This window comes from Hippichthys cyanospilos, chromosome 20, assembly GCF_059441005.1.
Source record: "Hippichthys cyanospilos isolate Australia breed blue-spotted pipefish chromosome 20, RoL_Hcya_1.0, whole genome shotgun sequence".
In the NCBI taxonomy this organism is placed as follows: Eukaryota; Metazoa; Chordata; class Actinopteri; order Syngnathiformes; family Syngnathidae; genus Hippichthys; species Hippichthys cyanospilos.
This window is the reverse complement of record NC_142388.1, coordinates 1,081,417-1,094,729: the sequence shown is the minus strand read 5'-3', so window position 1 is coordinate 1,094,729 and position 13,313 is coordinate 1,081,417. Positions and strand designations below refer to the sequence as shown.

Sequence of the window (13,313 nt, the reverse complement as noted above, 5' to 3'; positions counted from 1 at the left end):
CAAGTACGAACAACCTTGACGTCTATGAGGGGGGCCCTGTGGGGGGCGTGCACGTCCGCGTGTGGCTCCAGCTCGAACTTCAAGTTGGGTTGCGGTTCAGGTGCATGCGTGGAGTTCGGTAAATAAGGAGTTTTGACCTCATGGCACAGAGACGCGCTCCAACTGGATCCGAACGACGACCCCGCAGCTTCGCAAACGCTCCGCAGTATGAACGCGCATCCTCCATATCCATAGTATAAAATTCGTATCTTCTTTGGAAATCGCATTTGACCTCGCGGGAGTCTAAAAGCAAGCACGCCTGCTGGTGAGTGAACGCAGATTATCACGCATTATCGGACGTCTTTTAATCCCTCTAATTTACGCATGCTGCGAACCGCAATCATTAGCGCAGATATTTCTTTGAAAATATTTGCTCCGCCGAAACGACCCCGATTTCTGCTAGCTAGCAAACGTCAACAACAACGTGGCGCACCATGTTTATATCGAGCGAATCTGACCTCGTTGAAAACTTGACTTATAATATTTATGTTTTATTAATTTCGTTATTTGGATCGCTGTGCAACGAGAGAATTTGGGAGTTGTGTCAACGTGACGTCATGTTTATTTGCTAACTGAAGTTGTTTGAACTTTGTTGTCAATAAAGTTGTAGCTTTTTATTGTTATTTTTTAAATGACATCACACATGAAGTACAAAAGTTAAATAGGCCCAGTCAACACTTTGATGTTGTTACATATGTAAAAATAAATAAATAATTATGATTTTATGTGCATTTAATGTGCCTAGATGTTTTAAGCCATTTTTCTCAAAATTGTAATGTTAATATAGTTGTAAAAGCACGTTTTAAACGGTAACACATCTAATAACACTTCTATAATATATTGCATATTTGTATGCGTTACGTGACCTTAAAATGGGGTCTGGTTTGCTTTGAGAATGCTTCATGTTAAATACACACATTTAACACGTTAGTTTAGTGACTTATGACAATGTTTGTTTTGAAGGAACAGCGTGTTCTACTAGTAAATAGAGCCAGTTAACACTTTATTTAATAAAAAAAAATCAAATATGATTTCAAACGCACTGTTTGTTTCAAGTCAACTTTCAAAGTTGTAAAAATATCCAGTTTTTAATGGTAACACACCCATTCACACTTCTGCAACATACTTCCAACCCTGCAACATTTTGTTACATATTTTATGCAATGCATGAACTTAAAATGAGGTTGTTTGCTTTGAGGAAGTTTAAAGTTAAAACACACATTTAACACTTTTACTGATGGTAATGTTTGATTTGAAGGAGCAGCGTGTTATCTAAGCTTTGTCAATAACCGCAAATTGAAATCCCTGTTAAGTTTTCAAATGGCCATGGACAAAGTTTAGAATGAAACTCTAGACTTGTTTGACCCATAGCCTTTGTTTACGACCTCTATTTTCCCCGCAAAGTCTGTCCACTAATCGCTATTGTCCTAATGTTTGATTTATCTTATCATTTATTATTGTTTTGTAAGGGCTGCTATCTGCCTTCTGCCTCAACAACGCAACTTGTCTATGAAATACAGGCTTTGAATTGTAAGTCTCTGGAATTGTAATTCATTTCTTCAGGGAAACTTCATTTGTTTTTTTTTCATTAGTGTTGGAACATTAACCTATCAATAGCAAGAAACACAAAGCCTTGGCACCTATGTTTTATTTAACTTTATGGTCACTGTGTTATTGCGATGACGATACTAATAAATTGTCTGCAAATAGAAAATAAATTCAAAAAAACATTTGCTTGTTTACTCATGTATGATTTGTCCTCCCTTAATTTAGAACGTGACCAGGAACACTTCCCGTCCAGTATGTTCACACATGTAGACTATGTCCTATTTTTATTGCTGTGTCCAAACTGAGTGTGTGTACGCATGTGTGAGGGTGCAGGGATTGCATAGCGGAGGAGTCCAGACCAGACAACAGCTGAGGCTTACCTGTGTGTGTGTTTTTGTTTAACACTCACACACATATTAGTACAGTTAAGCCAGTACGCTCGCTGCTTGTTTTGGAACTTCACTCTTTACCTCTCCAATTATTGTTGTCACATTTTTGACGTGTGTTTTTTTAATGGTGGATGTGACACACAGGAAGTTGGTTCATAATCTGCATTGGTAGTTCCTCATTGGTGGTGGTGGTTTGTTTTTTGGTGAATTTGTTTAATAATTAAATTGGTTGGCCATCATATAAAAAAAAAAAAACAATTCCAATATTCGTCAAAAGGTTGAATCAACCTATCCCAACTATATGACCCCTTGAGATAACAAATCACTTCCTTGTTATTCTTTTAAATGAACCAATGAGAAGCCACTTCTTGACAACCGCCAATGGGAAATGAGGAAGGCTGCTTTTGATTAGCCTTGACACAAAAGTCAGTGTTGCAAATGTAAACAACAAAACGCCACGGTCGTCCTTTGTTATTTTGGTCACGGGGTGCTAGTGCGTGACAACACTTGATACGTTTGTCCTCCATTTTGGCAGGCCGTCGTCATATTTAGCGTCCAGCTTTAAATGAGGCCGCCATGTCAACGCAAAACCACAACAACATCATCATTGGGACCATTTTGGTTCATTGTTTCGGAGTTGTTTTGTTGCTCCTGTTGCAGGCTTGCCCTATTGCGCAATCTTTTGCTGTTGCACTCTGACAAGTTGCTACCAGCCCGTTTTGTCAAGATAAAAAAAAAAAAAGTGTTTGTGTGCAGGCAGGAGTCGGAATCCCAACAGAGCCAAGTATCAGCACGTCGTCACGCCTTAAACACCAACGCACAATAAAACTGAAATGTAGGTGTTGCACATATGTGTAGGTGTTTCAAAACATCTCCATCAGTCCATAATTTTGAGCTGAACATTCAACAAATGTAACAACTATTTAGTAGTCATAAATGAGTGCATTGAAGAATAAAATCAAGGCTGTATAGGATTAATGGCGTCCCCATTTAACTCAACAGGAAAAGGTGATTTGAGTCATTTGAGTTAAGAGCCTGGTCACGGAAGGAATAAAAGTGAATTTAAAGTAGTGGTTCTCCAATAGGATTACGTGAGATTTGAATAGGGTTTCTGCAGGTATGAGTAAAAGTAATGTCATGCTTTTTCTTGCAGTGACAGGAACAGTACATTTTCCTTTTCAAATTCAAAGCAGATTAATTGGAACGCAGAGAAAGATACTGCTAAAATATTTGTATTCTTTTCCTTGTTTTTTCCTCCATAGTTTCTACCAGACAAAAATATCTATTTGATGTATTTATTATTGTATTGTAAAACTTAAAAAAGAGGCAAAAGCAATAAGGTTCATCTCTTCTTTGCAGATAAACACATCTCCACCAATCCATAATTTTGAGCTGACTAATTTAAAAAAAAAAATCACAAACCTCTATGATAAACAAGGCAACACTGTACCAGAAGGCAAATTTAAACATATCAATTTGTGCAGCTCGCTAGTTACAGGTTTTGCTCGTCCAACTGGTCTCCGACAATTTTGCTCTGATAAACCAATCAGAGGACAGAAAATATACAGAGGTTATCTAGTGCCAGCAAGATAAATCTGATATCTTAAAGAAACTTTCCAAGATCGTACAGATTCCGAAGGCGATGACCTTGGGCAGATTAGATTGACGTGGCGACACAAGGAAGCTGAAATCTGATTGGACGAAATAAAGTGACTTCTACTGTACATCCTTCAGCGCGAGCAGCGCAAACATGAATAACGCTACAAAACGAAGACGAGAGCGAACATTCTAGGTCGTAGCTAATGATGGTATCATGGAACCCCTTGACCGTTAAGCGCTGCTATTTAGAACATGGACAAGGGGGGGAACCGAGCGCTATGTTTAGCGCTCGGTCAAACCTCCAACGGGAAAACAATGCGGCCGTCCGACTTTCGACAGCATTCCCTCCTCCTCCTTTCCAACGTGCGCCAGGGAGTATTTTAAGCCGTCGAGCGGTCACCCGCAGAAGCAGAAGCAAATCATCCGCGTCGGGGTTTCTTTGGCCTAAGGTCTTCTTTTGACTCCCGCTTTTGTGTCTGTGTTTTTGCAGCGGCTCCGTCATGGCGGGCGACATGATGATGCTGATGCGCGGCTTGGCTAAGTTGAGCCAGGCTGTGGTGGAAACGCAGAGCAGCGCCCTGCGCGGAGGGACGGGTGAGTGCACCCTTTCTTTCGCTATAAAATGGAGCTCCGGGCGTGTTAGCTTTAGCTATTGCTAAACCAGTTTATACAAGATGCAGTTTCTCACTTCTTTTTTTTTTCTTTTTTTTTTTGGATGTGAAGCTAGCTAAATCCTTCACAGTTCACGCAAACTCCACAATTTTTTAACGGTGCTAAAATGACATGTGATCGGAATAATACTTGTGTTAAAATTAGCTTTGGTTACAACGCTAACTGTGCTAAAATATTCACATTTATTGTTGCTAAATCAGTTTATGCAAGGTGCAATTTCACAGTTTTTTTGGCTGTAAATGCTAACATTTGCTTAGCTACATGTCGCTAAATCTTGTCAAACTCCACTTGACAATTTTGTAACAGATGTTAAAATGACCGCGTGCTCGGAGTAATAATTGTGTTACAAAGCTAACTGTGCTAACGTATTTGCTTTTGCTGTTGCTTCGCGAAGCTATAATGTTATTCGCGTTTACAAATATTTGAAACAGGAGGCTTTCCCGGCGTCAGCGCCGCTGTCCAAAATGTCCAATCGGCCGCCGAGCAAGGCATCGCCATGGCGGTGACCAAAGCTCAGGTGAGGACGCGTTCGCCCAAAGGTTCGGAAACGGAGTCTCGGACCGTCCAAACCTTTCCAAATCAGGAGCTGAGTCAGCAACGAGCCGACTTTCCCAAGGACGACTTCCCCTCGTCCGAATGGGGCGAGCGCGACGAGTTTCCGGCGGCCGAGCGCGCGGCGGGCGCCGACCGAGGAGCGTCGGCTCCCGGCCCGGCGAGCTCGCCGTTCGCCGGCTACAAGGATCCGTCTCGAGAGTTTGGCAACAGGTGGTATCACAGCGACGTCCGCCATCGGCGCCTGCTGAGCGGCGGGGGGGCGTGGCCGCGGGCGTGCGCCCGCCGCAGCTATCACCAGGAACCGTCGTCTTCCGTGAGCGGGCTGACGGCCGAAGACCTGGAGAAGGCCCGGCAGAGCAAACGGGTCGATGCCAAGCCCCACAAACAGATGGTGAGATACGCTCGTTCCCCGTTTCCTGTTCCCATTCGTTTCTTCTTATTTTGAAAAAAAAACGTTTTAAAATCTCAAGCATCTCCTAGAGTGCCTTCACGTACCCCCAGAGTTACACCTTCTCCCAATTGACAACCACTGCTCTCTATCGCTATTATTATCACTATTATTATTATTATTATTATTTTTTTAATAGTTCTAGTAGTATTAGTAGCAGCAGTAGTAAAATCATGAAATTAGTTTTTTATTTTGGTCTGCATATTTTTAATTTAGTTTATTAAATATTCATGTTATCAATTGTTTTCATTATTGTTTTTTAATCGGTGTTTAGTATTATATTTGTCAATTTGTTTAATCAATATTTCTTTACTTTGTGTATTGTTTAGTTGAGCGAAAGAGCTCGCGAGAGGAAGGTGCCCGTGACCCGCCTGAGTAGGCTCGCCAACTTCGGAGGTAAAGCTAAATCCTTTTTTTAAATTATTTTATCATAATTACTGTACTATTTTTAAATTGTAGCATAAAAACAGAACTTACCTGAGGTATTTTAAACACCAAACTAATTGATTACTTTAGGTGTTAAAAGTACTAAATCAATTGATTAATTAACTCTAACCAAAGTCTTTTGATAACTGCAGTTACTAAAAGTACAAAGTAATTGATTACTTCATGTATTGAAAGTACTAAAGTAATTGATTACCTACTTTAGATAATCAAAGAACTATGAATTGTAGCAAAGCTCCAAAAACGCGGGCGTTGTAACTTTTCAGACGGGTAACTTTAAACCCATTCCTCACAAGTCAACCCGGTGACACCCTGCGGCAAGGTCACGGAGTTCACGGCCGGCCAGAAAGTGTCACGCTCGTGCTCCGTATCAGACGAATGACTTTCCGTGCAACAAAATATGAAGGCGTCTTCATCCATCTGGCCGATTGCGTCCGAAGCTGTCCGCTCCTTGTGAGATGTGCGGTCAGGTGGGAAGGTTGCGCAAGAGGGATAACAATAGGACACGTGAGTCGGAGTGGATGGCGGAACCCGGGGGGCAGATTTGGCCGGAACAAAACAAGCCCGACTCGGAGAAGAATTCACGGGGTCCCATCGGCACCAAACACGATTGCATGGATTCTCTTGATGTATCGAGGTTAAGGATTGTACAGCGTGAACAACGCAGCATAAAAATTGCGTTTTGCGGTGACGCGGCGTCCTTGTCGGCTCTTCTTCCTCCTCCGCCGACTGTTTTGTTGCCTTGCAGATTTTGTGGTCTAATGATGTAACCGCGCTGTTATGTAACCCGAAGAGCAGCCTTGGCTGAGTCGCAGGCAGCTCAAACGCAAACAAAGCCAACCTCGGGGGGAACTATTCTTCAAAAGGCCAGACCAGTTGACTAGAAAAAGCCCGCATTATCTCACTCCATCCCAAAAACGTATTTTTACGTTTTTTTCCAGACATTCAATCCCAGGTAGTTTTTCATATGGATTTGTCAAATGTTTTGCTAAAAGAGCTGCTGAATTAAAAACGTATGAATTTGATACTAAAGTACTCGTCGAGTTTAGCTATTAAAAGTGCTAAGGTAATTGATTACTTTAGGTACTAAAAATACTAAGGTAATTGATTACAGTGGACCCCTGTTACAGCGTCCCTGGCTTATGTTGTTTTTCATGTTGCGATGTGGAGTACTGAGTTTTTTCGTCCCCTTTTTATAGTATTTTCCCGGTTTTGCGACAAAAACAACTGTCATGACCCTAGGGGCTTGGCTGTGTTTGTGTTGTTTTGTCTCCATCAGCTGGTGTTTTTAGGTAGTTGCACTTATTTTCAATGCCTCCATGGAACGCGTCAGTACAATGCTGGTCTGCTCTTGGTCGGCATTCTGCTATTGGTCGGCCTCATCCGTTTGAAAATGCCAGAATGGTAAAGCTTTGTTCGATTGTGAGTGGATACAAAAACGTATTTATAGTGCATTTTACTGCTTAATTCAAAGTTGAATGGGTTAGCCATGGCTCCCAAGATTGCTAGTGACGTTAGAGAGAAGAAGATGATTTATATGGAAACAAAGCTGGAGCTAATCAAGAAATACGAAGCTAGCCTAGCCTAGGCTACCCTTACTCAGTAATATGAGCATAACAAGCGCCACTCAAAGGTAAATGAGTCCTTTCTATATTTTTTATTTATGATGTTTTCTTATCGTATACATGTATATTTTATATACATAGCACTTACTATACTATTTTGGTCCCAATTTTGAATATGTATGTACAATTTTGATGTTTTTACCTGGGGTTCTAAACGCATTGACTGTTTAACATAGGTTTGGATTGCCCGCCATACGGCGAATTCACTTTACGAGCCCAACTGCGGAACCGATTAATCACATGGGGGCCCACTGTACTTTGTGTACTAAAACTACTGAAGTCTTTAGGTACTAAAAGTAGTAAGGCAATCGATTACTTACTTAAGTATTAAAAGTATAGTATAGTAGTATTAAAAAGTGTTTGTACAGCTTTGAATTTGATTTTTTTTTTTTTAAGGTCTGGCTGTGGGTTTGGGCATCGGAGCTTTGGCGGAGGTGGCCAAGAAGACCATCCGTCTTAACGAGGCGGCAGGTGAGGCGCCCGATCTTTCGTTCCGAAGGTTGTGTCTGCGCGTGCTAAAGTGTGTCGAATGCGTGCGCAAATAAAAGCTGCGGCAGGAAGTGTAGCGGGCATTCCTTCACGCCTCTTATTGTTTGCAGGCAGGCGGGCACACGCTGTTACTACACTCCTCAAATAAACAGACGCTCCCTCTTGCCACACTGATCCGCTTTATTGCGCGCGCACACACACACACACACACACACTCGTCTTTGTCGGTAATCCAGTCGGGCTACTTGTGTTAAACCCCCCCTGACATTGCACACCCTGTTGACCTACTGACATCTTAACACTTAAAAAAAACAACTTCCAATCCTTTAAAATTTCTAAAAATGTCAAATTCATAAATCATCCTTTACGGGCGTAAAAGTGGCAAAAATATGACGGAAAACTTTCTCTTATAGGTGTGGGGGGGGCTAAAGAATGACAAAGGGTGTAGCTCCGCCCCTGGCTGAATTTTCATTCCTTCTGCATTCTTTGCACTTGCTGTGTTTTCCTTTGATTATTTTTTTTTTATGTGCGCGTATGCAGGAGAGAATAAAAAAGCCGTGCTGGACTCAAGTCCCTTCCTGTCAGAGGCCAACGCCGAACGCATCGTGCGGACTTTGTGCAAAGTGCGAGGGGCGGCGCTCAAGCTCGGCCAGATGCTCAGTATTCAAGGTGAGCAAAATAATATGGAAACCATACAAAAACACTACAATTATGCGTCCATTTGCTTAAGCTGTGTTTTTCTTGTAGTTCTGCCAACATATCAGAACATTTTTGTATATAATATGTGTATATTATATATATATATATATATATATATATATATATATATATATACATATATATATATATATATATATATATATATACACACGCGCACGCACACACACACACACACACTTACATACGTACATATATATGCATGCGTATGTACATATAAATGAATGTGTACAAGCATATGGGTATGTATATGTGCTTTTTATTTACAAGCAAGCGGGTCCCGAGTCACGGCGCGCGGGCACCGGCGCACGTGCGCCGTGTCACGTGACACAACAGGTGGAGGTAGGACGCCCTGGCCGTAAACAAGCCGTCAGCAGGATCCCGTTGCGCCTTTTTATTTATGTTGCTCGAAAAGCGCCGAGCGCGACCCGGGCCCGCTCGTCCTTCCGACTCCAACGTGGAAACGTAGTCGGAGTTTATGGGGCGCGGGTTCGGGTATCGGCGCGATGCCGGCCGCGTGTCGTCAATCACTGCGCAAAGATAACGCGAGTCGCTTAAATGGCGCGAGAAAAAAAAGCTAAAAGGGCGTGAGTCTATTTTCAAAGTGGCGATATGCGCCGCCGCGCTACTTTTAGGCCTTCTTCAAGGCCACACCTGCCGTCTTATCTTTATGGTTCTGTTTGTGTTTATCTTCAAGCGTAATTAAGACCAAAAGGAGCGGGACGCCTTTATGATGTCATATATATATATATATATATATATATATATATATATATATATATATATATATATTTTGAAATTCTGACTTTAACATGTGAATCCTGAGAAATTCTGAGTTTCAAGGCAGAACTTTGAAATGGAATGTAAAATGAAGAGAGAGTCGCGACTGGTCAGGCAACTGCAAGCTGATGTAGACGTTTGGCTTTCAGACGACGCCTTCATCAACCCGCAGCTGGCCAAGATCTTCGAGCGCGTGCGGCAGAGCGCCGACTTCATGCCCATCAAGCAGATGACGGTATTGAGCTGACTTGATATTCCGGGAAACTATCGCCAGACTCCACTGGGGCTTTGCCGCTTTTCAGAAAGCGCTGAACAGCGACCTGGGTCCAAACTGGAGAGATAAGCTGGAGTCCTTCGAGGAGCGTCCGTTCGCCGCCGCCTCCATCGGCCAAGTCCACTTGGCCCGCCTCAAGGACGGCAGGGAGGTGGCCATGAAAATTCAGGTGCCCCCCCCCAAACATCTTCACATTAACTCATTCCATCCATAAGACATTTTTATGTTTTTTTTTTTAAGTCCAGATCGTCACTTTTTTTTTTTTAGGTCATTTGTATTTATCTATTCGTTTTGTGTGTGTGTGTATTTCCCAAATTATTTCAAGTGTTTGGCTACAAAAGGGTAAAAAAAAATGGCTGCTACTGTACCAAATGAATTAAATACCAACTTAATTAATTAAGTATTCAATTCTATCCCTAAGTACCTGGGATTGAATGAAAAAAAATGTGAAAAAATACATTTTAGGGATTTAATGAGTTCATTTTTTTTTTCCGGTACTAAAGTGGTTGCCTTTTTTTGCAGTATCCCGGTGTGGCGCAGAGCATCAACAGTGACGTCAACAATCTGATGACTGTGCTGAGTATGAGCAACGCACTGCCAGACGGTACACGCGCACACACAAACACACACATTTGTACGACTATACTTGTGAGGACCTCTATTGACATTATGCATTTCCTAACCTTAACCAGAAGTGATTGCCTTCACACGCTGTGTTTTACAGGTCTGTTTCCGGAGCACATGATAGACGTGATGAGGAGAGAGTTGGCGCTGGAGTGCGACTACCACAGAGAGGCTCAGTGTGCCAAGAAATTTAGGTCAGACAGGCTAACTAAATTAGCATAGTTGCTACAGTCTACCTACGTGGAGCTAACTTTATGCTAACATATAAGGCAAAAGTCGGGCTAACAAATGCCTCAGTTGGCTCTTTGAGCATTTGAATTTGTCTATCCCTGGTCTAGAATCGAGAAAAATATGTAAAATCATGTCTTTTGAGATTGAATGAGGTAATTGTGACATTCAAGCACGTCATGCGCAAGCTTGAAATGTTCAGTTTCCGTTAAAACTCGTTTAAAATCCGTCTACGCCAGTTCTCTTTTCAAATATTTTCTACGGGATTTATTTTTAAACACTAAAACTTCTAAATAAATGTTTGTTGGGTTTATTACTTCAATTAAAATTGTAACCCTCCAGAATTTCCCACGTGTATGTTTGTGACCATTCTATGAACAGTTTTAAAATGCGATCCAGCTTGCTGACTCCCATTAAAATGTTTTGTTTTCTTTTGTGTGTTTCAATAACGAAGGGAGCTGCTGAACGACCACCCGTTCTTCTACGTCCCGGAAGTGATCGAGGAACTGAGCAGCAGACACGTTCTCACCACAGAGCTGGTGGCCGGCTTCCCCCTGGACCAGGCCGAGGGGCTCCCTCAGGAGCTCAAGAACACGGTAAAGAGGAGGCCAAAGAACGCCCTCTGGCGGACAGAGGCAGAACTCATTGGAGATTGGACTTTTCCTTTAGATTTGTGAGAACATCTTGAAGCTGTGCCTTCGAGAGTTGTTTGAGTTCCGCTTCATGCAGACCGACCCGAATTGGTCCAACTTCCTGTACGATCCGCAGACGCACAAGGCGAGTGATTGAAGTTTAAAAAAAACAAAAAAAAACTACCACTTTCCTTGCCACCAGAAATAAAACTAACCCGTGTGTGCGCATAGGTGGCGCTGCTGGACTTTGGAGCCACCAGAGGATTCGATCAACATTTCACGGACGTCTACATCGAAGTAAGTCCGGCCGGATGTGTGAGGACTTTTCAAAATAGCGTCCCGGGTGACATCATCATCGTCCGTAACGGCAGGTGATCCGCTCGGCCGCCGAGGGTGACCGAGAAGGAGTTCTGAAGAAATCCGTCGAGATGAAGTTCCTCACCGGTTACGAGTCAAAGGTAAACACACGTGTGCAGTTGCTTTGTGTTTTTGATATATATGTCGATATATAAATATATAGATACAATATATCAAATCGATTTTTTTAATTCATTGATTTATTTATTCATTTATTTTGGTTTGCAAATAGTAATGCAATGAAGTCATGGTCACCAATGAAAATCCACAAATGAAGAATTTTAATTAGTGTTTTGTGTTTTGTTTTTTTGTCATGAAAAAAATAGATAAAATATATCCAGTATTTTTCTTCAGTATTCCGACTTAAAAGCACGAAAAATAGTCAACAATAATCAAACTTCAATGTAACAAGGGAACGCTTTTTTATGTGGCAGTAAGGGGGGGGGCAGTAAAACAGGCGGAAATCCAGACGTTTCCAGATGTGATTACGAGTGTAAAAATCCCTTGCTTGAGATACTAGTCCAGATAATCCTTGAGAGGCCCAAAGCAGCAAAATTGAAAAGGCGCAGCAAAATTGAAAAGGCGTTTGGGACCGTGCGGATCGGTCCGCCCGTGTGCATTCAGGCTATGGAGAACGCCCACGTGGACGCGGTGATGATCCTGGGGGAGGCGTTCGCCTCGCCGGACACCTTCGACTTTGGCGCGCAGTCCACCACGGAGCGCATCCACAACCTGATCCCGGTCATGCTGCGCCACCGCCTGACGCCGCCGCCCGAGGAGACCTACTCGCTGCACCGCAAGATGGGCGGCTCCTTCCTCATCTGCTCGCGGCTGGACGCCAAGCTGCGCTGCAAGGACATGTTCCAGGAGGCCTACCGCCGCTACTGGGAGGGCCGACGCCCCCCGGGCGCAAAAGAGCCCGCCGGCCGGGTTTGATGGCGCGCCGTCAAAGTGAGGGCGAAAGCGAATGTAACACGCCGGGTGGTTCCTCTCTCTTTTTTTTTTTTTTTCCGTTATTTTTTCGGACAAGATAATCGTGGTGTGGACCAGGACCGTAAGTGTCTTCTTCTAGGCCCCCTGATCGAGACCAGCTCGCAGCACACACACAAAAAAAAAAAAACACGCAAAAAAAGAGGCTTGAAAGTGATTGAAAACTGGAATAATTCACGTCGTTGATTTCTTTGTATTTTTTTGTCTTTGCTGCTGTTCATGGTGTCGTGTTTAGTTGGTTCTTTGTTTTCGGTGGTCAGTTTTCACGAAGCTCAGGGTGATTTTACCACAATATCATGAACAAGAATTCTACACACACAAAAAAAATCTTGCCTTTCGTTTCTTGCTTGCTTTTTGTCCATGTATGTAGATTCCACTTGATTAAAACCAAAAGGTGTTTTGCCGTGACACTTGGCGTCCTTTTTCATCGAACGAGTAGGGGTTGTGAAAATTCTCATTTTCTCAAAATGGTGTCCTCGAATTCTTAACAGGAGCATTCTGACTATATTCTTAGAATTGACTTCAAAGTCAGAAGTGTGAGAATAGTCGGAAAATCCCGACTTTAAAATGAGAATTCTGTCAAATATCAGACGAATGAATCGAATCGAACGAAATATCATGACGAATTGTCCAAGTCACGTGGTGATGGAACTGGCGAATAAAATAATGCCACAGGCTGTTGTTGTTGTATCACCCTTCCACCACCAGATGTCAGTGTAAGTCCCAAGTACAGTATTAAACGATTTCTGAATCAATTACATTCAAAGCAGTAAAAACAACATTTTACTTAAACATCAGATGTGTTGGGTTTTTTTTTCGTTTGGAAGGAGTATTAAAGCTTGCAGGGTCTTGAGGTCAGTCCATCCCCAATCAACTATTTATTTACTTTTCCTCCAAATATAA

At 42.5% G+C, this 13,313-nt stretch overlaps 1 protein-coding gene across 2 annotated transcripts; it reads left to right on the top strand.

The window, feature by feature from the left end:
• The first annotated feature begins 36 nt into the window (after positions 1–36).
• On the top strand, positions 37–12,818 carry coq8aa (coenzyme Q8A, genome duplicate a). 2 transcript variants are annotated; one of them, XM_088403421.1, is made up of 17 exons: positions 37–304; positions 2,733–2,811; positions 4,066–4,169; positions 4,679–4,764; positions 4,831–5,193; positions 5,580–5,646; positions 7,716–7,790; positions 8,349–8,477; positions 9,455–9,540; positions 9,608–9,748; positions 10,102–10,183; positions 10,304–10,397; positions 10,886–11,027; positions 11,101–11,208; positions 11,295–11,360; positions 11,435–11,521; positions 12,045–12,818. In XM_088403421.1, exons 3-17 carry the CDS (start codon positions 4,076–4,078, stop codon positions 12,354–12,356), a joined length of 1,932 nt encoding a protein of 643 aa, XP_088259547.1. In that variant the 5' UTR covers positions 37–304; positions 2,733–2,811; positions 4,066–4,075; the 3' UTR covers positions 12,357–12,818. The 2 variants fall into 2 exon arrangements, with proteins under 2 accessions (XP_088259547.1, XP_088259546.1); XM_088403420.1 differs by lacking the exon at positions 2,733–2,811.
• Positions 12,819–13,313: the final 495 nt, after the last annotated feature.